This window comes from Herpailurus yagouaroundi, unplaced genomic scaffold (genome assembly GCF_014898765.1).
Source record: "Herpailurus yagouaroundi ecotype Mexico unplaced genomic scaffold, PumYag 182, whole genome shotgun sequence".
Lineage (NCBI taxonomy): Eukaryota > Metazoa > Chordata > Mammalia > Carnivora > Felidae > Herpailurus > Herpailurus yagouaroundi.
Window position 1 is genome coordinate 25,788,019 of NW_024412413.1, and position 23,483 is coordinate 25,811,501.

Consider the following 23,483-nt stretch of genomic DNA (forward strand, 5'->3'; position numbering starts at 1 on the left):
ACACACACACACACACACACCACATTTTCTTTATCCATTCATCCATCGATGGACATATTTGGGCTCTTTCCATACTTTGGCTATTGCTGATAGTGCTGCTATAAACATGGGGGTGCATGTCTCCCTTCGAAACAGCACCCCTGTAATCCCATGGGTAAATGCCTAGTAGTGCAATTGCTGGGTCATAGGGTAGTTCTATTGTTAGTTTTTTGAGGAAACTCCATACTGTTTTCCAGAGGGGCTGCACCAGCTTGCATTCCCAATTGGTTACTTATTCTTGAGAGAGACAGAGTGTGAGCGGAAGAAGGGCAGAGAGAGAGGGAGACACAAAATCCAAAGCAGGCTCCAGGCTCTGAGCTGTGAGCACAGAGCCTGACGAAATGTGAGATCATGACCCAAGCCGAAGTTGGTTGCTCAACTGACTGAGCCACCCAGGCACCCCAATAGTATAGGAAAGATCTTAAATATACAGGCAGGGTAATTGGATCCACAGGTACAGCTATTATGTATATTGTCTTAACGTGTACCAGATGATTGCATTTTGTAATTCTAACAAATTTCGCTTACCAATAGGTGGATAGAAGCATTTCAGGAAGGCACAATATTGTAGTGATACTGGTTTCATCTCTTCTGTGATTTCACGTGGTGGAATTTCATCAGAATGGAGTAAATGCAGTACAAAGATTGTATATAAATGAACACTGCCAAGAAAATCCAGCCAAAATCTTCATCAAATATTAGAAATTATTTTGTTGGGTATAAGGGGTTTTTTTTTGAATGTTTGGTTTTTCATGTGTGTTATTTATTAAATTTTGATGTTTACTTAATTGTCAGAATTATTTCTGAGACTCACACTGAATTCTAAAGTACCTTTTCTTTAGAAACCAGAAAACTTATCTTAATACTGTATACTGTATTAACCGTTTGTGACACAGATTTCTCCATGTGTTTATAGTGTTTCATTGTAACATTCTCACCTGAGGTAATAAGTCTTTGTAAATACAAAAATACACATCAAGGAGAAAATTTCCATGCAGTGTTTGGTTTAGAAATTATTATAAAACTGCTGATAGAAAAAAAATGTATGTTTTTGAATCAATGAACTTACATGAATTTTTGTATCTTTTAATGGAAAAAACACGTGGCCAACTTCTACCTCAGCAACTGTGAAATGAAATTCCAGTAAATTATCTAGAGTATTTCTGTTATACCTCTTTTGGCATGAGATAATGTTACATCATCAAGGAATTATAGCAAAGGGATAGATTCTGAAAGTTTTCATTGAACTGAGCTATGAGTAGTAGGAAAGAGGATGTTTTCATTTGCAGAGGAATACAAATAATTAACTCTGTGGTCTTTCTATTAAGTCTAATCCTTTTTTTAAAGCTAGAAACATAACTGTATTATTTTTTTAAAGCAAAATATGGTAAGCATCATATTCCACAATATCCTTTGCTATTATAAGTGTTCTGAGCCCAAGTCAGTGGTGGTGGTTGCATCTAAATGTTCCATTTCCTATAATATTGTGCTTTAAAAAATGAACTGGAATTACCATATCAAACAAAAAAAAAAAGCACATATTCTAAGCCAGTGTTTACTGAAATTGTATTCATTTTTTAAAGGTTATTTAATACTACTTTGTGTTATGTCCTCCCTGGTAATTAAAACAAATCCTTTATTTCTGTAACCAGTTGCCAATGCGCACCTCATTAGGAAAGAATTATATTCATAATTCGGGTGCACTTACTACTAACGTGAACTGCTTTGTACATAAAATTGTTGATGAATAGAGTCTGAAAAATGAAATTCACACAGTGATTAAAGTCATTCTTGATGTTCATAATTTACACTTATTGACTGAACTTTAAATACAAATTATCTTAAAGGGCACAGGAATTTTCCTTACTGCTTTTATTTAAAGGATTTCCTAATTCGGTGTGATATTTACATTCGTCAAGAGAATTACTGAGTGCCTTTCTGAAGCCTTTTGAATGTTGTTTGTTCCAGCACCAGAGTCTCTACTAAATCTAGAGTTGGCTGCTGTAGTTTTTTCTGGCCGTTTCATGCTGTGGAATCGTTTTAAACCCTCTTGCACCCTCACACACAATCCTCACTGTCTCCCCAGCCTTTCTGTCACAGTAAGTAAACTAATACTTCTTTGCAGCTCACTAATTTTAACCGAAACAGCATAAATAAGGCGTCCATGTTAAAATCCTTGCAGTTTTTAGTGTATCCTTTTTAGAGACCAAGGTTATACCTTATAAAGTGTTTACTTCTGCTTCTTTGGGTCTAGGACTTTGCACATGACAAGTTATTTGGAGTTCTTCCCCCCTCCTCTTGAGCTCTCAAACTTCTGACTGCAAGGTTTGACTTAAACCTCAGAATCTAAAAAATACCAGCCAGGCTATTTTGTCTTCCAACAGCTGGCTCATTCAAGAACCAGTTATAAATCTAAATACAAAAAAACTGCACAAACTTCTAGTAATTCTGATTGTATGTGAAACTCCCGTATGATTGTACTCCCTATTGGCTTAGCCCCATGGAGGGTTTTGAAAAATATAAAATACATATAGCTTTTTGAGGAAGCTATCAGATTACCACCCCCCCCGCAAAAGGTATTTTAAATGTGGAATAGTATTACATTCCCTTATCCCTTCATCAATCCTTCATAACATACTAAAGCTGCTCAATTATTTATTTAATCTGGCTCATTCAATATCAACTGAGAAACCTAATTATATACATTTTGTTGTCAGGCTACTTTAAAAAAATATCTCTTGATAGCTAACATTTTAGAGGAAAAAATGGTATTATTTGGTGCATTCTATGAGAAAATATACACAGTACCCAAATCCCAACATGTATTTATTATACATGTGTTTCCATCACACTCTGTTCAAGTTTCTCCTTTTATTCATAAGGAGGAGAAAGAAGAACACTTGTAAAGCTAAGCAAAAAGGCACTAAAAGTAACCTAGGCAAGAAATGCCAGGTTAAACTGGGGGAAGGCTGGTGTTCTTAGTGTGTCCCCTCAATCAAGCTTCCTCTTTAGCTGTGAAGCTGTAAATGTAGAGGATCCACCAGAGTCCTAAAAAAATGAGAAAGGTTATCTGGGGCATCATCCCACATTTCTGAACCTCTCTCCCACCTCTTTTCCCCTGTTCCCTAATGTACCCCGTATCCTCCTATTTACCCTCTGCCCAAGATACTTAATTCTCTCTTCAACCAAAAGCTTGATTCTTTGAGTATGTAGTAGCATTCCTAAAAATGAGATCATCAGAGCAACTCTGTTTAATATAAAACAGTAATGAAACAACTAAATGAAGAAGATAACATAATTTTTTTAATTTAAATTTTAGGTGACATATAGTGCAATATTGGTGTTAGGAATAGAAATCAGTGATTCGCCACTTACAAACAACACCCAGTGTTCATCACAGCAAGTTCCCCCCTTAATACCAATCACCCATCTAGCCTATCCCCCACCCACCTCCCCTCAGTTTGTTCTCTGTTAAGAGTCTTGTGGTTTGTTTCCCTCTCTTCTCTTCCCTGCACCATCCCCCTGCCCACTTCCCATATGTTCATCTGTTTTGTTTCTTAAATTCCACATATGAATGAAATCATATGTTATTTATCTTTCTTTGATTGACTTATTTCATTTAGCATAATACATTCTAGCTCCATCCAAGGAAGATAACTTTAAAGTGTAGTTTTGGCACACCTGGGTGGCTCAGTTGGTTAAGCATCCAACTTCAGCCCAGGTCATGATCTCGCAGTCCGTGAGTTCGAGCCCCGCGTCGGATTCTGGGCTGATGGCTCAGAGCCTGGAGCCTGCTTCTGATTCTGTGTCTCCCTCTCTCTCTGCCCCTCCCCTGCTCACACTCTGTGTCTCTCTCTCAAAAATAAATAAACATTAGAAAAATACACACAGTATAGTTTTGTTAGCCAGGTGTTGGCAGGAAATAGGGAAAGCCTGCTATTTAGAAATTTAGTTAAAATGTAAATGTTACTACAACATATGTTGATATGTCTTGGGAATATGCATCCATTTGCACTCCCATTTTTGAAGTCTGAGATCTACCATAGTCAAATGTAGTCATTGAGATTTTCAGAGAGATAAATCCTATTTCTCCTGTTAGGCCACACAAAATACCTATCCTGTGTCTTTTAAGACAAAATATTTGTTGAAATACACAGAATGTGAGGACTGGATTCTTGTCATCTACAGCTCAAACACAGCCCTCCCAATGGCCTCATTATAACTCAGATCTTAGACCTACTTTTTCCCCCACCCTGCAAGGCCATATTTGCAACTACCTGCTGGACATCTACACGAGTCCTTTTTAGGCATGTTAAACTTTACAAGACTTCATTTTCTTTTCATTCAGATCTGTTTATCTTCTTCTGTAATGGAAAAACACCATTCTAGGCTCTAGAATCTGCTTCTAAGTCTCAACAAGACCCTCTGCTATTGCTCTTGGGTCCTTTCCATCTTCATCACTTTTATTGCACAGACCCTGGCTCAAGTCCTTGTTACCTCTTCCCAATGATTAGAGTAACTCTTCCTCTAATTCCAGTGCCATCTTTTCATGGTCCCATTTTCAACTCTGCCAGAGCCATCTTCTAAGCGGAGCTCTAACCTACTTTCATCCGTGGTCTTTGCAACTTCCAATGGCTTTCCAGTGGCTTGGCATAGAATATTTTTCCTCAGGTATCACACACTCCAGCTAAACCCACCCCAACCCTTCTCTGTTTATAAGGTTTACTTCTCATTCTCTTCCCAACCCACTTCTGCCTATTTATCCAAGACTTTTCTTTTTGCAACAGTTGGTCCTAGTCCTCTCCCATATCCTCCCCCCCCCCCACTATTCCTCCAGACCACATCTAGTCTCTCCTTTTCCTATGCCTCTATAGCCTTTTAACTAGGAAACACACTTTTTTATGGTGCCTATCACATTCTATTCTTGAGATTTTGAGACTCCTCAGCATCTGGCAGAGTACCTTGCGTGCTCTGTACACTCAGCATTTGTTTGGTGAATTAAATTACTCCAAATGGATCCCTTCTGGTTTTTATTTTTTTAAGTGCTTTCAAAATACAAATGTTCTGGGGCCTATGCCACATTTAATATTCTGTAAAGGAAAATCATCTATGACTTTCCCTTTTATAAGAAAGATAATTTCTAGTAGGATTTTATTTTTTTAAAGATATTATATAATAGAAAATTTTCAAGAAGTCTCTATATCAAATTCCCTTGGTGAGGGGAGAGAAAGAGGGACAACTTTCTCTTTTGTATGAGTTGGTCGTAGCATGTTAAGAACCAATCTTGAAATACTATATTGTTTTTTTAAATAACATGAGTTTCTAGAAACATGTTTTACTTAAAGTGGTAATAGTTTGATCTTATCGTACATATATAGATCCCTTATAAATAAATATTAGTATTGTAAATAATGTCAATATGTATTTATACAAAATAAATTTACTGTATCTACTTTTGGTGTGATGATGTCTTTTAAGCCATATGTATTTTTTTTTAATCCTTTAATTTTTTTATGTTTTTTTGTTTTTTTTTTTTTTGAGAGAGAGAGAGCATGAGCAGGGGAGGAGCAGAGAGAGAGGGAGGCACAGAATCTGAAGCACGCTCCAGGCTCTGAGCTGTCAGCACAGAGCCCGACACGGGGCTCGAACCCACGGACCGTGTGATCATGACCTGAGCCGAAGTCCGATGCCCAACCAACTGACCCACCCAGGCGCCCCTAAGCCATATGTATTTTTAGAGTCACATATTTATTTATTTTTTTTAATTTTTTTTTCAACGTTTATTTATTTTTGGGACAGAGAGAGACAGAGCATGAACGGGCGAGGGGCAGAGAGAGAGGGAGACACAGAATCGGAAACAGGCTCCAGGCTCCGAGCCATCAGCCCAGAGCCTGACGCGGGGCTCGAACTCACGGACCGCGAGATCGTGACCTGGCTGAAGTCGGACGCTTAACCGACTGCGCCACCCAGGCGCCCCTAGAGTCACATATTTAAAGATGAACCACACAGACCTGTTTTCAGAGACTGAGACATGAAGCATATTCCTCTTCTTGGGGAATTTTTCTGTGTCCAGCCGCCTAGTTCCAGAGGGAAATGATAGAGGAAATGTTCTTCCCAGCGCACTTTTGTTTTTCCTGACTTGGGTTTCTGGCCTGAATCCATGACTGCTTTTCTTTTCTTTTTTTTTTTTTTTAATTTTTTTTTAATGTTTTTATTTTTGAGACAGAGAAAGAGAGTATGCGCAGGGGAGGGGCAGAGAGAGAGGGAGACAGAATCCGAAGCAGGCTCCAGGCTCTGAGCTGTCAACACAGAGCCCCACACGGGACTCAAACCCACGGACTGTGAGATCATGACCTGAGCTGAAATCAAGAGTTGGACACTTAACCGACTGAGTCACCCAGGTGCCCCTGTTTTCTTGTTTAAAAAAAAAAAAAAAATTCCAGGGATGCCTGGGAGGCTCGGTTAAGCATCTGACTGCAGCTCAGGTCATGATCTCGTGGTTTGTGAGTTCCAGCCCTGTGCCAGGTTCTGTGCCGACAGCTCAGAGCCTGGAGCTGCTTCAGATTCTGTCTCCCTCTCTCTCTGCCCCTCCCCTGCTCACACTCTATCTTTCTCTGTCTCTCAAAAATAAATATTAAACAAAAAATTTTTAATTCCATCTGATATATTTTTATACACCTAAGAGCTTTTTTTTTCTTTAATTTTTTTAATGTTTATTTATTTTTGAGACAGAGAGAGACAGAGCATGAACGGGGGAGGGTCAGAGAGAGGGAGACAGAATCTGAAACAGGCTCCAGGCTCTGAGCTGTCAGCACAGAGCCCCACGCGGGACTCGAACCCACGGACCGTGAGATCATGACCTGAGCCGAAGCCGGAGGCTTAACCGACTGAGCCACCCAGGCGCCCCCATGACTGCTTTTCTAATGTTGGTCGGTACTAAAGAAATTTCAAGGACCCTTTCTCTCAAGTCCAAACCATACAGTGCTTTACACACAGGACAGCTCTAATGCCACACTTCAATGCCACAGGTGGTCACTGTCATGATGTTCTGTCAACGCCTCTTTGTTTCATGAATCTTTATTGACCACCAGCTATTGTCCTAAATGCTTGGAAATACACCACCGAACAAAAAAGCCAGCCTTCAAGAAGTTTACATTCTAAGTGATAATTCTTGCTCCATTTAGCCACTATACCTATTTACCCACAAGAGTTCATAGTAAATCTCTGCCTTACTGTGGAGCATTCTACCCTAGCTTCCTTTATTTAAGGGAATTTTAAATATTTTATGGAACCTACCCAGACTTAACTCTTCCAATAAACTTTAGTCTAAGGTAAGAGATACCCTAAAACAGAGTCCAATTTTCCACAAGTTTCTAACCGCCTAAAACTGATAAGGGTATCTAGTATTACTCAAATCTGAAAAGTCTCAAAACTTCCTTTAAAGACCGCCTTTGGCAAACTGGGATGCTAAGGGCACACGATTTCGGAAGGTCCCTGATAGGGCCGCTCTGGCGGGGCAGTTTCCCTCCCAGCTGATAGAGGGCAGTGGACTTTCAGAGGCTCGGTTTTCTCATTCCTCCACCCAGGGAACGTCACGACCTCCTTACTGCTGCTCCACTAGTAATGCGCAGGCGCGGATGGGAGCACGCACCGCAGAGCCGAGGGAGGGGTCACGAACTCTGACCCCCCCCCAAATACACAAACCCAGAAAGCTCCCTGCCCCCACTTTTCTTTACCCCATCCCTTTCACCTTTCTCTAACCTGTCTCTTCCCGGAACCCCAAGCAACCACCGCAACGGGACTGTCCGGTCTAAGCCCGACGCGGGACGTAGCTCGTCGGAGAAGCACCGGTAAGAAGTCCCGGGTGGGGAGAAAAGCAGCCGTGGCCGCGCCTGGGACGGGGGTGGATGGGGTGTCCCTTCTTCCCAACAGCCAACGGACGCACCCCTTGTTCCCCCGACAGCCCGCTGACCTCGGCCGGCAGGGCCGGCCCGCCCGGCAGCGCGGCGGCAGGCTGTTCGGGTTGGGCTCGGGGCGCGCAGAATGGCCGAACGTGTGGGTCCTTCCGGGAGGCTGAGGCAGTAGCCGGGGCCGGGGTGCGGCGCGGGAGCGCGGAGCCCGGAGCGGGGTCGGGGCGCGAAAGGCAAGTACTCGAGCGGCCCGGCGAGCACGGCAGCCTCTCCCGCGGCGCCTCCTGCGGCGCCTCTGACCTTTCACCTACAGGAAAAGCTTCCGTCTCGGCGTTGCCGCCGCCGCTCCCCCCCGCCTCGGAGAGCCGCGCGGCGCGGCGGGGTCCGGGGGTCGCAGCGGGGGCTCTAGCGCCCGCAAGCCGAGGCCTCCGTTCCTTTCGGAGGACGCTTAGTAATTCTCGTGCCTACACGGGACGAGCAACGGGTTGCTCAACTTTCACGACAAATCGGGCGACAGCAGCCGCTGTCTTTGGACTCGTATCTTTTGAGAAAAATGGAACGGTCCAGGGGCCTCACTGCCCTGGGCAAGTCTAAACTTCTAAGTTCTTTTGTTGAGAACCCCTGCCTCCGACTCCCGCATGTGCCGTTTTATGATTACAATTACAAATGTTGCCAGGTTGGTTGTCTCGTAACGTTTGTTGCCAAGTTGTCTCGTAACCTTCACTGAGTAGGTCGGCCTGTTTTAAAAAAATAAATAAATGGGAAGGAAAAGCAAAAAAGACTGGAAATTAAGGCCTTTGGGGCTTTTGTTCCTCTGGATGTTCTAAATAGGCCTTTGATTTTGATCATTTTTCATCAGTGTCTGTTGTATGGTTGGTTGGTACACGATGACAGTTTTAAAATTTTGCTTGTGCCCAGTTGGTAGATCATTCCATTCTTATAAAAAAGGTGGATCGCATATAAATGTAACGAATTTCTTTTTTTTTTTTTTTTTTTTTTTTTGGTAGGGCATTTCAGTCTTCTGGAAGGGTTTTGAGGGAGACACAAATCAAAGGCACCAGACATTCCCAAGATATGGTACCGTTGGTGTTTCTGTCACCCGAGGAGTTTAATTCCTGCTCTTGGGGAATAGAAAAGACAAAAGAAGCAGCATAAAGAATTGATAATATAAATATCATTACCTTTTTTTTTTGATTCGTAGTACCCTTTGCAATCTGGAAATCTTTTATGAAAGCGCTGGGAAAATGCATCTTTACATAAATTTTGAATATGATATCAGAAGTTAAAAAAAGTCTGTTAGTAAATTGTAATTAAGAGCTTTAGCATTCAAAATCGATGCTGAACCCATCTCAAAGGATTGGATTTTTAAAAATTTCAACCGAGTCTGAAAGGCCAGGTGGTATTTAAGTGAGGGAAGAGGAACTTGGAATGGTGGGTATAAAGAACATCCCACTTTGACTTGAAGAGACGCCCCTCTTGGGAGGCTAGGGGCTAAAGTGGGGTGAGGAAGTCAGACTATAAAGGAACCCTCTACATCCACAGTGGCAGGCATGCTTCAGAGGTGTAATAAATATTGAAAAAATAGAAGGACCGAAACTTCATCCTTTGGCCATTAAAGAGACGTTGATGGTTCCGAAGCAGGAGAATAAGGATATTTCAGTTCTGTGAGCTTTGAGATATTTAATATTGCTGATTGTCAGAGGTGCTGACCCACAGATAGTTTATGCCTCATTGGCACTTCAAATCTACACAAAGATGGTTCTTGCCTAATGTACACAAAGTCATGTATGTTAATTTTTTTAAATGTTTTTATTTATTTTTGAGACAGAGGCAGAGCATGAGCAGGGGAGGGGCAGAGAGAGAGGGAGACACAGAACCGGAAGCAGGCTCCAGGCTCAGAGCTGTCAGCACAGAGCCCGACGCGGGGCTCAAACTCACGGACTGTGAGATCGTGACCTGAGCCGAAGCCGGACGCTTAACCGACTGAGCCACCCAGGCGCCCCAAAGTCATATATTAAATATGTGTTCAGGAAACTCAACAGTAGCTGCAATTTTACCAGAAGGGTTAACTTGAAGGCCGTTAGGCTACTGAAGTTTTATGACCCCCTTGAAATTCAGCATACTCCTTTGTAGTGTGGGTGAATGTGAATATGTGTTTTCTGGTGAGAGAAACCTTAACTTCCAAAAATTTTCAAAGATCTACTCCACAGGAAAAAAATCGTTGTTTTATATCATATTTTCAAATTTCACATCCCCCAGAAGGAAATACATTTTGCTCCATACCTCAGCACACTGAGAGATTAAACTGAAATCAAGTCTTCCTGAGACCATTGTTACCGTCACTATATCTGATGCACTGTTTTCTATTTAACTTAAAGTCTGACCTACTAAATTAATTTCCCCACCCATAAGTGGCTCACAGCACAAAGTGTGCTTTGGATGACAGCAGCCTAACATTCAGTTGATGGTAGTGGGGCTGGTGAGGAGAGAATGAACTGTTTCTGATGTAGTCAGAGAGCACACACTAAAAATTTTTAATCTGAATGGAAGAAGGATAGCACCATTCATGTTTTGCTTTCTTCTGTGGTGAAGGTAAGTTGAAGTGAGATCATGGTAAATTGAAAAAAAAAATCAGGGCCAAAAATGTAAGACTGTTTTGTCTTTTGTATGTTAATTAGCTCTAGAGAAGTGAAGACCGCATCCTCAAGCTTCTTGCTTTGTCCCTTGGGCTGGTGAACAAACCTAACCATCAGTGCCTAACTCGGATGGCTCTTCAATAAGGTTTTTCCAGAGACTCCATCTCTAGTGCAGTGGTTCTGAGCTCCTCTTGTTCATTTATGGAGCACTTTGTTCATTCAGCTAACTTTCAGGAAATACCTATTACCTTTAAAGAAACTGTTAACCATTGGTATAGATATTTTCCCTGACACTGACGTTTTACAACCTTTTAAAGTAGATCGTATTGAATCTATTTCGTTTGTGACGAAACTGAGCCTCACAGTGACTGACATTTAGTAATGCATTTAATAAATAGTAATAATGGGATTGAAGCTCTGATCTATTGATTTGCGGTCTAGGACACTATTACCTATATAAACTTCCTCCTCCTGTTTGTTTGTTTTTCTCTTTATCACTTTTTCCTAGTTCGCTTCATAGCATTTAGTTCATGATAATTTTTTAAAATCTGTTTTCTCACTAAAATATAAGCTCTGTGGGGCAGAGATCTTTTCAGGCTTGTTCACTGTTGAGTCCCAAAGTCTCATAGTGCCTGGTAAATGTGTTTCAGTAAATACTTTCTGAAGTTAGATGTGAATACTGGGCACTGTTAAATACCAGAGGTTCACTGAAAAAATTAGTTCATTGAAAGCTACCATTTTTTTTTTAAGTTTATTTATTTATTCTGAGAGAGAGTGGGGAGAGTCAGATAGAGAATCCCAAGGAGTCTCTGCACTGTCAACGTGGAGCCCAATGTGGGGCTTGAACTCATGAACGCTTGAGATCATGACCTGAGCCGAAATCAAGGGAAACTACGGTTCTTTTCCTTAGAAGTCTATTAGAGATGGGTCGTCTATGCAAGTAAGGACAGGGTGCTGTAGAAGGTAAATAGGCACAAGGTACGATGGGCTAAAAATGAGAGAATGCTTACTTCCGATTACAACCATAGATACCCATTCAAAAAGCAGAAGAAAATAAGTGGCCTGTAAATCTCACCTAAACATATGAGAATGTTTCTTTTTAGTCCTTGTGTGTTTTTGCATAGTTAAAATCAGTTGTAAATAAAATTTTGTTTCTTACGTAAATTCTTAATGTTTATTTTTGATAGAGACCGAGAGAGCGGGGGAGGGGCAGAGAGAGAGGAAGACACAGAATCCAAAGCAGGTTCCAGGCTCTGAGCTGTCAGCACACAGCCCAATGTGGGGTCAAACTCACAAACCGTGAGATCATGACCTGAGCTGAAGTCGGCCACTTAAACTGACTGAGCCACCCAGGCACCACACATCCAACTGTTGATTCACATCACAGTTTGTGGACTCCATGCTGATAGTGCAGAGCCTGCTTGGGATTCTCTCTCCGTCTGTTTGTGTCCCTCCCTTGCTCACTCTCGTTCTATCAAAAATAAATAAATAAACTTTAAAAAATTGTTTAAAAAAATAAGTCTGGGAATAAAATCTGGACTGGTAATCCAAAACTAATTTGATTCTTTTCATAACTCTGTCAGTAGTCTCTCATCAGAAAGATTCCGTTTATCAGTACATCAGGGTAACCGGTAACTCCTGTTATCTTTTTGTTTCATTAGTCTAACACCCTCCAGTCCTGAAGACTCCAGGCCTCACGTTTTTAATATTAAGGATTCAAAGGCTGCCCTGCCCTCACTCCTTATGCCTTTTTACCAGCTTAACACAAACAAACAAAAAAAAATTGGGGATGTTGGGAAAAAATTCAACAAAAATTTTATGAATTCTCTAGAAACTCTGGAGATTGTTTAAAACAATATGGCCATAGGGGCATTTGGGTGGCTTAGTTAAGCATCCAGCTTCAGCTCATGAAACCGTCATGATCTTCACGGTTTATGGGTTTGAGCACCACATCTGACTCTGTACTGATAGCTCAGAACCCGGAGCCTGCTTGGGATTCTGTGTCTCCCTCTCACTTTGCCTCTCCCCCACTCATACTCTCTCTCAAAAGTGAATAAACTTAAAAACATTTTTTTTAAGATTAAAAAAAAGAAATGGCTATAAAACTAAATTTGTCTTTTACTGAAGAACTCACAGAGCAAGAAATTAGAAGGACTTTAATCTGGAAGTAGCCGAAAGGAAAACTTTTGACAATATGTTATTAGAGTAAGTATCCTTTCTCCTTTTTGGAATTTATCTAACTGACAACAGAAAATTGGAGTCAATGCTGAATTAAATGTTTTGAGTAGTGTAGTGTTCAGTGGACTTCTGGTTGAAGAATTCTGTGTGTCTGTAGTAGAAACAAATTGAGGTGGTTGCCTGGCTCATGGTGATTTTATCAGGAGCCATGTCTATACTAGTCTTTATTTATTTTATTTATTTATTTTATTTATTTATTTAGTATTTATTTCTTGGGAAACGGGGACAGAGTGCAAGGAGGGAGGAGCAGAGAGAGAGAGGGAGACACAGAATCGGAAGCAGGCTCCAGGCTCTGAGCTGTCAGCACAGAGCCTGACACAGGGCTTGGACCCACGAAGTACGGGATCATGACCTGGGCCGAAGTCCGACGCCTAAGCGACTGAGCCACCCAGGCACCCCAACTAGTCTTCATCTTTTGATAACTAGACCTTCCAAAAGTAGAAGCTGCCAATGCTAGAATCATATTAGCCTTCCTTTCCTTCTTCCTGGCCCGCCTACAGTGATTAATTCCAGAGATAAGCATATAACCTAAGCTGGCCCAATCAGAATCTATTACCAGCATTTTAAAATTGAAATTAGAGAAGACTACTTTTACTTTCCTGGTGCTTTACTACAAAGTAGAAAATAAGAAGCCACATAGGGAGAATAAGGACAGCAATAAGGGGGAAAAAAAATAGAGATAAGGAGATTCCTGACAGCATCGGGAAACTAACTCCAGTTTTTCCTAAGGTCCGCTCCACTTGGATCCTAGCAGTGTCTGTCCTGTTCCCCCCCAGCCATTTCCTTTTTGCTTAAACTAGCAGTAGTTGAGCTTTTATCACAACCAGAGTGACTAATACATTGTCATAAATCCTTGCTTTGATGCTAAATAACTATTTAATTCTTACTAATTTTCATCATTTCCCCTTGCTAATACTTTTGTTTATCAGAGTGAATAAAATACTAACCTCTGGGAATCTCTGAATTTTAGTAAAACTTAATACACTTGGATATGATTTGTAATTATGTAATTAATTTAGATAGTCTGCATCCTTTTTGTAAATGGTGGAAAAAAATTTTTGATCAACAAGATTGTAGGGTGTACGTGAATTATTTCATGGATTTATTTGCATATAAAGATGTATTATATTAGTGGATAGTTTAATGAGAGAAGTAAGTAATAAGGAAAATGGGATTATGGATTTGACTTTATATCCTGTGTCTGTGCCTTTCTAGACTTAAATCTTAATGAACCAGCTTGACAGACACTTAACAGGCTTTACAAGTAGGATAAGGTAAATAGTTTGAGATTGCAGTGGAAGATATGGTTGGTTGGAGAGGGTCCAGAGGGAAAAAGTTGTTCTTACTCCACCTTTCTGGTCAAATCTATTCCCTAAATTCCTCTCATTTGTGTTCCATTCCATACAAATTAAGGTGTATGATCACTGAGGTAAGTATTCTAAAAACTTTCCCTAAGCATTCTTTTCTATCAACATTCTATTTATTTCTATCAACATTCTATTTATGAATGTTTTGGATTATATGGATCTATAGAACAGTAGGAGATAAGGGTTCTAGGCTACTGCAGTAATGCAGAGAGTTTATATAGAAAGAAGTAGAAAATTGATATGGTGAATCACAAATCCGGATCTACCAAATACATATGTGTGTGTATATTTTTCTGAAGATTCTCCTAGTCAGATTCTCCTAGAAGTTTTTAACTCCAAAAATTAGGAATCCATTGCCATTTCCTGCTCTTTTCTTCTGAAACAGAAAAAAAATCCAAATATCCCTGAATTCAGTATTCAAGAATTCTGTTTCAAGAGTATCCGCATTCAAATCCTTTAACATTGTATTACCTGTAACGCTGCTAATGACAAAGTATACAATTAAGCATGAACCTTTACAGGCATATATGTGTATCACATATACCCTCATAGTCTTTGGTCTTTTTGGCTAAAATAATAGTTGATTTAGTGGCACCTGGGTGGCTCAGTCGGTTGAGTGTCCGACTCTTGATTTTGGCTCCGGTCATGATATCACGGTAAGTTTTCATTATGAATTAGCTTCTTTGGGTCTGATGTGCCGATAATGCTGCTTGATTTTAGGATTTCTTTTTTTTTTTTAATTTTTTTTTTTTAACGTTTATTTATTTTTGGGACAGAGAGAGACAGAGCATGAATGGGGGAGGGGCAGAGAGAGAGGGAGACACAGAATCGGAAACAGGCTCCAGGGTCTGAGCCATCAGCCCAGAGCCTGACGCGGGGCTCGAACTCACGGACCGCGAGATCGTGACCTGGCTGAAGTCGGACGCTTAACCGACTGCGCCACCCAGGTGCCCCTTGATTTTAGGATTTCTAGACAAGATTCCTTTAAACTGTTTGGCTTTTTTTTTTTTCCTACTTACAATTCATTTTTTTGTGGTAATACTTAAAATTTGAAAGGAATACACACTGGGGTGCCTGGGTGGGTTCAGTCAGTTAAGTGTATGACTCTTTGATTTCTGCTCTGGTCATGATCTCACAGTCCTGAGATTGAGCCCTGCTCAGTGCAGCGCACGGAGCCTGCTTGAGATTCTCTCTCTCCCTCTCCCGCTTCCCCTTCCCCACTTGTGTTAACACACATGCTTGCTCTCTCACTCAAATAATAATAAGTAAAACTTAAAAAGAACAGACACTCACTGAAAAGTCTGCATTCCATCCCTGTTCCCAAACTTCCAGTTCTCCCTGGAGATAGTCACTATAAACATTTTCTTTTGTGTTCTTTCAGCTAGTTTTTTCTCTCTCTAGGTATCATTTTAATATATTTTTTTAATGTTTGTTTATTTTTAAGAGAAAAAGACACAGCGCAAGCAGGGAAGGGGCAGAGACAGACAGACAGACACAGAATCTGAATCAGGCTCCAGGCTCCAAGCTGTCAGCATAGAGCCTGAAGCTGGGCTCGGACCCACCAACTTTGAAATCATGGCCTGAGCTGAAGTCAGATGGTTAACTGACTGAGCCACCAGGCGCCCCTCTAGGTGTCATTTTAAAGCTTTCCTTACATATAGCATGCACATTTCTTGTTAGATTTGTGTCTAAGTGTTATGGGCTGGATTGTCTCCCCCCAAAATTCATATTGAAGTCCTGCCCCCAATACCTCAGAATGTGACCATATTTGGCCATGAGGCCTTTGTAATTGAGTTAGAATGAGGTCATTAGGGTAGGCCCTAATCCAATATGAGTGTTGTCCCTATTAAAAGAGATTACAACACAGGCACAAACAAAAGGAAGACTTGTGAAGAGACAAAGAGAAGACAAGGAGAGAGGTCTCAGAAAAAATCAACTCTACTGACGGCTTGTCTCAGATGTCTAGCCTCCAGAATTGTGAGAAAATTAATTTTTGTTGTTTGAACCACCCAGCCAAAATTAGCCCTGTTAGTCTTGGTTAAGTCAGCCCTAGCAAACCAGTGCAGATTTTGGTACTGGGAAGTGGAGTACTGCTATAACAAATACCTAAAAATTTGGAACTGGAAAATGGGTAGAGGCTGGAAGAGTTTTGAGATGCATGCTAGAAAAAGCCTAGATTGCTTTGAAGAGATCGTTGATAGAAATACCAATATCAAAGGCAATTTTGGTGAGGGTTCAGAAAAAAAGAGAACTGTGGAAAAAGCTGCCATCATCTTAGAGATACACATATAGTTTTCATAAATAGAATGTTGATAGACATAATAGACATTAACAATGCTTCTGGTGAGGGCTCAGAAATGAGGAACATGTTACAGTTTTGGTAACCAGAGGAAAATGAACCTTATGATGAAGGGCAAAGAACTTGTCCTTGTGTTCCAGCGTTCTGTGGAAAGCAGAACTTGTAAGCTATTTATCTGTGGAGATTTCTAAGCAAAGTGTTAGTTAGAGACATGGCCATTTCTCCTTGCTGCGTACAGTAAAATGTGAGAGGAAAGAGGTAAATTGAAGAAGGAATTGTTTAGAAAAATGGAATCAGGACTTAAAGAATTGAAAAATAACCTATCCATATTGCAAAAAAAGAGAAAGTGTGTTCTTAAAAGACTCTCTTGGGTATGACTGGACAACCAACAATTTGCTAAAGAGAATTAGGGACATGTGATTTATGGATCCAGGCAGCCATCTCAACAGAAGCCAGGAATAGAGATGGGGGTTATTCAGGAGAGATCTGTATAGGACTCTTATATCTGATGGCCTAAAGCCCCATGAATTGCAAGGAAGGCAACAAGATTTCTGAGAATTTTATATCAGCAGAAATGTAGACAGCTTGGACCGAGGGGGACATATATGGGATGAAATGAAGAAAAGCTCTCGAACTTGTGGGATTCTCCTGGATGGGTCAGTAGAGCTATTCAGTTTTAAACATAAGTTATCCTTCAGGGAAAAGGAAGGAAGACCTCAAAGATGGGTCAGAGGTCGTCAGGGCTGTCACTGCTACCCTGGCCCCAGAGGACACAAACCTGAGGAGCAGCTCTGTTTCCTCATTTGGTCCCAGAATGGTTGAGGCCACTGCTTTTCATTCTAGTAAGAGATAATTGGATAATGAAGATAATATTAAATACTGCTTTTGGCACAGCTAATTGAAACATTTAAAATTTTTAAGGTAATTGAAAGAAAAACAATTCAGATAATTTGGCAATTAATGTTATTTATAATTGTAGACTATTAGTGAATTTATGACAGACATTATATAATGTGATAAAGTGAGAAATAATATTTGTGTTCTTATCTACTGATACAGAAAAAAAAGCAAAAATCAGAGTCAACCCACTGATCTTTCAGGCTCTCAGATCCATTTGGAGAAAGTTTTACGTTAAATTCAAATTAACCTTAATATATAAGAAACTTCCACTAATGAAGAACAGTTACAAGATTCTAGAGAAATCTTCTTTCCTTTTGAACGAATGCCAGTTATTACAATGTATTGGTAAAAAGAGTATGTTAAGTGGTTACCATGATGTATTTGTTTACAGATAGGGTTACCTTATTTAAATTAATAAACTACTCCTGATTTGTAGAGTTGTCCTGGTTAGGCTTCAATATCTTTGAAAAGTGAAATTGTTTGGTATTGAATCTTTTTTAAGTTTGTTATTTTGAGAGAGAGAATGTGCATGTACGAGCAAACAGGTAAGGGACAGAGAGGAATCCCCAAGCAGGCTCCACACTGTCAGCGCAGAGCCCAAGTCAGTTCTCAATCTCATGAATCATGAGATCATGACCTGAGCTGAGAATGAAGAGTTGGACACTTAACCCAGTCACCCTGAATGATTTTTCTAAGTAGATATTTTCAAAATATATAAAAACAGAGAATACTGTTATGAACCCCTGTATAAACAACAGTTTTCAGCAACTGTCAGTTCATGGCCAACCTTGTTTTGTTTATTCCATCCTACCACCACCCACCCCAACTGGATTATTTTGAAGCAGATCTTAGCTATCATGTGATTTCATTTGTTTGGGAGCGTTGCGTTTTTAGTTTATTTTTTTGAGAGAGAGAACCACACGCCGGGGAGGGGCAGAGAATCTTAAGGGGCTTGATCTCATGACTGTGAGATCATGACCTGAACGGAAATCAAGAGTCTTTGATGCTTAACCGACTGAGCTACCCAGGCACCAGCATGTGATTTCATTTGTAAATTCTTCGGTAAATATGTTTTATTTTGTGAAAAGTGTCTTTTTATCTTGGCAGGACATTCTGGCAGTTAGAACATGGCAACCATAGAAGAAATCGCACATCAAATTATTGAACAACAAATGGGAGAGGTATGTTTGATTTACAGTTCATTTGCTGATCCATCAACCTATTTACATCAAATGTATATGCTAGGTTCTGGAGGTACAGAGATAAAAGATACCCTCAACATTAAGATATTTTTAAATCTAGTAAGAGATAGGTGAATCATCTGACAGTCACAATACAGTGGTAAGGGCTGTAATAGATTATTGTATACGGTGTTATGGGAGCACAGAAGAAAAACAGCTAATGAAGAGTCACAGAGGGTTGTGGAGATCTGGTCATGGAATATTTTTGGAGGTACAGAATCTGAGGCCAGTCTTAATGGGCCAGTGGGAGGAGATCCATGTCAAATAACAGATCTTATGCCCTATTTCTTAGGAAGAGGTACCATAACCCAGAGGTTTTCAAAGTATCATCTAGGGATTCTTTCAGAGAGTCAGCAAGGTCAAAACTGTTTTCATAATAATACTGGAACATTAGTTACCTTTTCTTCCCCAGAGGCTACATGACATGCGATGATATTGTATGATGAAACATGTCAACATATAAAAGATGTATATAAATCAGTGGACCAATGTGTGATGTTACAAAATTACTGATAAGTAAAGGATCCATTCAAATTGCAGGATAGACCAATAGATCTTAATACAGTTTCTTGGGGAAATTGGGTGGCTCAGTTGGTTGAACGTCTGATTTGAGCTCAGGTCACGATCCCAGGGTTGTGTGATTGAGCCTTGCATCAGGTTCAGCACTGAGTGTGGAGCCTGCTTAAGATTCTCTCTCTCTCTCTCTCTCTCTCTCTCTCTCTGTCTCGCTCCCCCCCTCTCTCTCTCAGCCCCCCTCCCCCCCTCCCCCTCCCTCCCTCTACCCCATACTTTCTCTGTCTCTCTTGTGTTCTTTCTCTGTCTCTCTCTCTCTTAAAAAAAAAAAATTTTTTTTTTTTGTTTTATTATTTATTATTGAGAGTGAGAGAGACAGAGCACAAGCAGGGGAGGGGCAGAGAGAGAGGGAGACACAGAATCTGAAGCGGGCTCCAGGCTCTGAGCTGTCAGCACAGAGCCCAATGCGGGACTGGAACTCACGGAACAGAGAGATCATGACCTGAGCCAAAGTCGGCCACTTAACGGACTGAGCCACCCAAGCACCCCCCAAAAAAAGTTTTTTTGAGGAAATAGCAAAAATTGTTAGGATAAGATGGAGACTAGACTTGGTATAAATAATCTATGTGTAAAATAAAATTGACAATGGTGAAAAGTATACCCAGAAAAATAGGACATACTAGAAATAACGGTCAACAAAGAAAACTTGAGTTGGCAGCAGCTATAGTCAGTACAATCTGCCCTAGACAAAAACTGATTAGTAATTCAGCATTTTGTTGTAAATTTTGCATAGAAAAGAATCTTGATGAAAATAATTTCAGGGAAATGGAGAAAAAGTTGGAAACAAACCAAATTTGCCATTTTAAATTTGAATCAAGGGATTAAATTGCCTTAATGAGTTTACTCTGTAAAATATTTGCTCAACAACCAAAGCCCTCAACACTGGCTAGTTCTCTTTAGTCACGAACTTGTACTTCTCCAGACTCCTCCAACTAAGTGGATGGCATTTCTGTCCTCTCATGTGCTCAGACAAAAATTTGATAGTCATCCTTTACTCTTCTCTCCTCATATTCCACATCCAGGCAGTTGGCATATCCTGTCACATTTCCCTTCATAAAATATCCCAAATCCAATTATTTTTCTCCTCTGGCCTGGCTGCTACCCTGTTCCCCACCAGCATCTCTGCCCATATATAATTCCCAGATATTGCCGGTGTCTGAGTATTCTTCTCTTCAACATTCACAGGCTAGCCTACACACTAAATCTAGAACACCCTCTTTGAAAAAGATCTTGCCACTCTGCTCTCTGACCTTCCAGAGGAAGGTGGATCTCCATTTCACACAGGAGGAAATCCAGACTTTGGAGTCCCTGTGTAGCCCTATACCATCTGGCTCCTGCTGTCTCTCAGATCCTGTCTTTTACCATAATCCTTTCTGCCACTCTTTCACTCACATAGCTCTCTTGTAGTGCCTCTTGCCTCAGACACACTCCTCCTGCCCCACAGCCTTCTTTCATGTTTCTTTTTCTCTACCTGGGATGCATTACCCCTAGCTAGTCCTAAGCTTTGGTCTGTTACTGCACTTAGGTCTGTGCAAAAATGTCATCTCCTCATGGCTTTTATTCTATCTAGATGGTGACTCTCACCATCTCTACCTTGTTTTATCTATTCTTTATAGCAGTTAATACTGTCTGACAACAGTATTTGCTTGTTTTTTATCTGCCTTTCCTCACTAAAATAAAAACTTGATGAGAAAAAAGGTTTTGTTTTATTTATTGCTGTGTTCCAAGACCAGAACAAATAGTGCTTGGCAAATAGAAGGCACCCAATATAGGTTTGTGTAAATGGAAGGTGGGTGGGAAGGAGAAGGAAGGAACGAATCAGAATAGTGATTGTACCTTCATTTGCACATTTGTTTTTCTATAGGATAGGATTTTGTGGGAGTAGAATTGCTAGTTTAAAAGGTGTGTGTCTATGTGTAATGTATTGAATATATAAGTAATGTTACACTTTTCTAACTTTGTCCGAAGGTAGGAGAAAATTGTGTCCTTAGAGTTAAAAAAAAAAAAAAAAAAAAAGATTAAGTCGAATCGATTACTGATATGACATGGTTGTGTTAGATTGTTACCGAGCAGCCAACTGGCCAGAAAATCCAGATCGTGACAGCACTTGATCATAATACACAAGAGAAGCAGTTCATTCTGACAAATCATGATGGCTCTACTCCAAGCAAAGTCATTCTGGCCAGGCAAGATTCCACTCCAGGGAAAGTATTCCTCACTACTCCAGATGCAGCAGGTGTTAATCAGTTATTTTTTACAACTCCTGATCTGTCTGCACAACATCTCCAGGTAAATAACTTTACAGTGTCTTCATCACACTTGAAAGAATTAAAAGCATGTCATAAGTGTAAGTCCTGGTGTTAAGACTTTATATCCTGCATGGTCCATAGAAAAAAAAATCTTGCATAAAATTACATGGTGTGCACATTATCTGTGGTGACTGCCCTCTCCTATATGCCACTGTACTTTTCCTCACACACCCTCCCTTCCGTGTATTTTGGAGGGCTCTTACAGCAAGATTCACTCTGGCTGGTTTGTCCAGGGAGGGGTTTAATAAAGGATATGGAGAACTCATAGAATTGTCGGGAAGGCTGAAGAAACAGCTCTAGGTCAGTTTCCAAGAATAACCACTTGGATGTGCTGCAGAACTGGCTTCTAAGAGACCTGCTGCTTCTGCTCGGTTAGGAAACTGCCAAATCAAGAGCCTCTTCTGTGGTAGCAGCACTTCCCAGGAGCACACTGCCTAGGCCTCAAACAAGCTGCCAGATCAAGAAGGTGGTTTTATGGCTGCAGCTTTGTCACTGTGCCTCCTTGGTTGTCATCTATGTCTTCCTTGATGTAACAGGTGGTTTACCCTCATGGTCTGCTTTAACACTGGAAGTCAGTCAGTAGTCTAGATTAACTTCACATCATTTTAATTTTTGCAAGTTATGCACTGTTTTTGAAAGAGCCAGTTAAGGCTTATATACAATGCATACCTGTGGTTACATAGATGTTTTTACTGCTGGTTGCTATGATTGAATACAAATTCAGCAACCCCCTAAGTTTGCCTTTGGAGACTTTTTGGTGAAGTACCCACTTAAAATTGAATTCCATGTTTTGTGCTGAAAACCTGATCAAGGAAAGTTCCTTTTAGGATTGAGAAACTAATTCATAAAATACAAAATTTTGCCTGATTCTATTATTCTTCTGATTACATCATCTGTATTAATTTTAGGAATGGCTAAGGTAAAAAATAGATGGGATTTACAAGAAGTTATTTTATCAACAAGACAGAAGTCCCAAAAAGTTTATAACATTATGAATACCCTTTTTTTTTCCTTATTAACAGAATTGATTTTTTACAAGTTTTATAGTTAACAGATTTTTTTTTTTTTTAAGAGAACACAAGCAGGGAGGGGCAGAGGGAGAGAGAGAATCTTAAGCAGGCTCCATGCTGGGTACAGGGCTCCATCTCACAACTGTAAGATCATGACCTGAGCTGAAATCAAGAGTCGGATGCTTAACCAACTGAGCCACCCAGACTCCCCAATAGTTAAATATCAGGAAGTACAGGGTTCTCTTATAACCTCTCAACACACAATTTCTCCTATTAACATTTTATATTAATATGATACCTTTATTTTGATAATGAACTAATTTTGATAATTAACTAAAATCCATAAATGTTTTTAGCTTTCCCTAATTTTTACCTAATATTCTTTTTGATTCCAGGATACCATATTACATTTAATCATCATGTCTCCTTAGATTACTGTTAGCAGTAACAGTCTCTCAAACTTTTCTTGTATTTGATGACCTTGACAGTTTTGAGGTATACTGTTCAGGTATATTATAGGTGACCCTGCTATGGAACTTCGACATCTCATGGCTAGACTGGGCTTGTTGGTTTGGGTAAGGAGGATCACAGAGTGCCATTTTCATCACATTGTATCAAGTGTACTTAGTATCATCATGTTTGATAACTGGTGACATTGATCTTGACCACCTGGCTGAAGTAGTGTGTGTCACTTTTCTCCACTGTAAAGTTACTCTTAAAATAAAAGAAAAATTCTGTTTCCAGAAGAAAAGATAATATTGGTACTTTGCTTACTTTATGGAGCACCTCTCAGGGCAGAGAAAGAGAAACAGGTATAGGATAGAATCCCCCTGGGCCAAAAAGATTGGATTTCTGATCTAGTGATCTAGTGTCCCTTAATCTCTCAATATTTCTTCTACCCATAAGAATAATAGAGGATAACACCATTTGCTGTAGATGTGCTATTAAGGAAAGGAGTGAT

The 23,483-nt window shown here is 40.2% G+C and overlaps 2 protein-coding genes across 16 annotated transcripts in view; both read left to right on the plus strand.

The window, feature by feature from the left end:
* FGD6 (FYVE, RhoGEF and PH domain containing 6) overlaps positions 1-1,847 on the plus strand; it is a 116,265-nt gene extending 114,418 nt beyond the window's left edge. For all 4 annotated transcript variants that reach the window (XM_040491191.1, XM_040491192.1, XM_040491193.1 and 1 more), the window contains one exon: positions 574-1,847. In XM_040491191.1, coding sequence (XP_040347125.1) covers positions 574-610 — 37 coding nt within the window. In that variant the 3' untranslated portion in view covers positions 611-1,847. The remainder of the gene's footprint in view (positions 1-573) is intronic.
* Positions 1,848-7,645: 5,798 nt separating this feature from the next.
* The window catches only part of NR2C1 (nuclear receptor subfamily 2 group C member 1), a 46,921-nt gene continuing 31,083 nt past the window's right edge, over positions 7,646-23,483 (plus strand). Inside the window, exons 1-3 of one of the 12 annotated variants that reach the window (XM_040491206.1) lie at positions 7,646-7,889; positions 18,497-18,570; positions 21,262-21,492. In XM_040491206.1, the coding sequence (XP_040347140.1) occupies positions 18,517-18,570; positions 21,262-21,492 (285 nt within the window). In that variant the 5' untranslated portion in view covers positions 7,646-7,889; positions 18,497-18,516. Of the gene's footprint in view, positions 7,890-8,020; positions 8,183-8,322; positions 8,586-9,709; positions 9,735-15,982; positions 16,168-18,496; positions 18,571-21,261; positions 21,493-23,483 lie in introns of those variants that run through there. The other 11 variants (XM_040491201.1, XM_040491195.1, XM_040491197.1 and 8 more) reach the window with 11 other exon arrangements.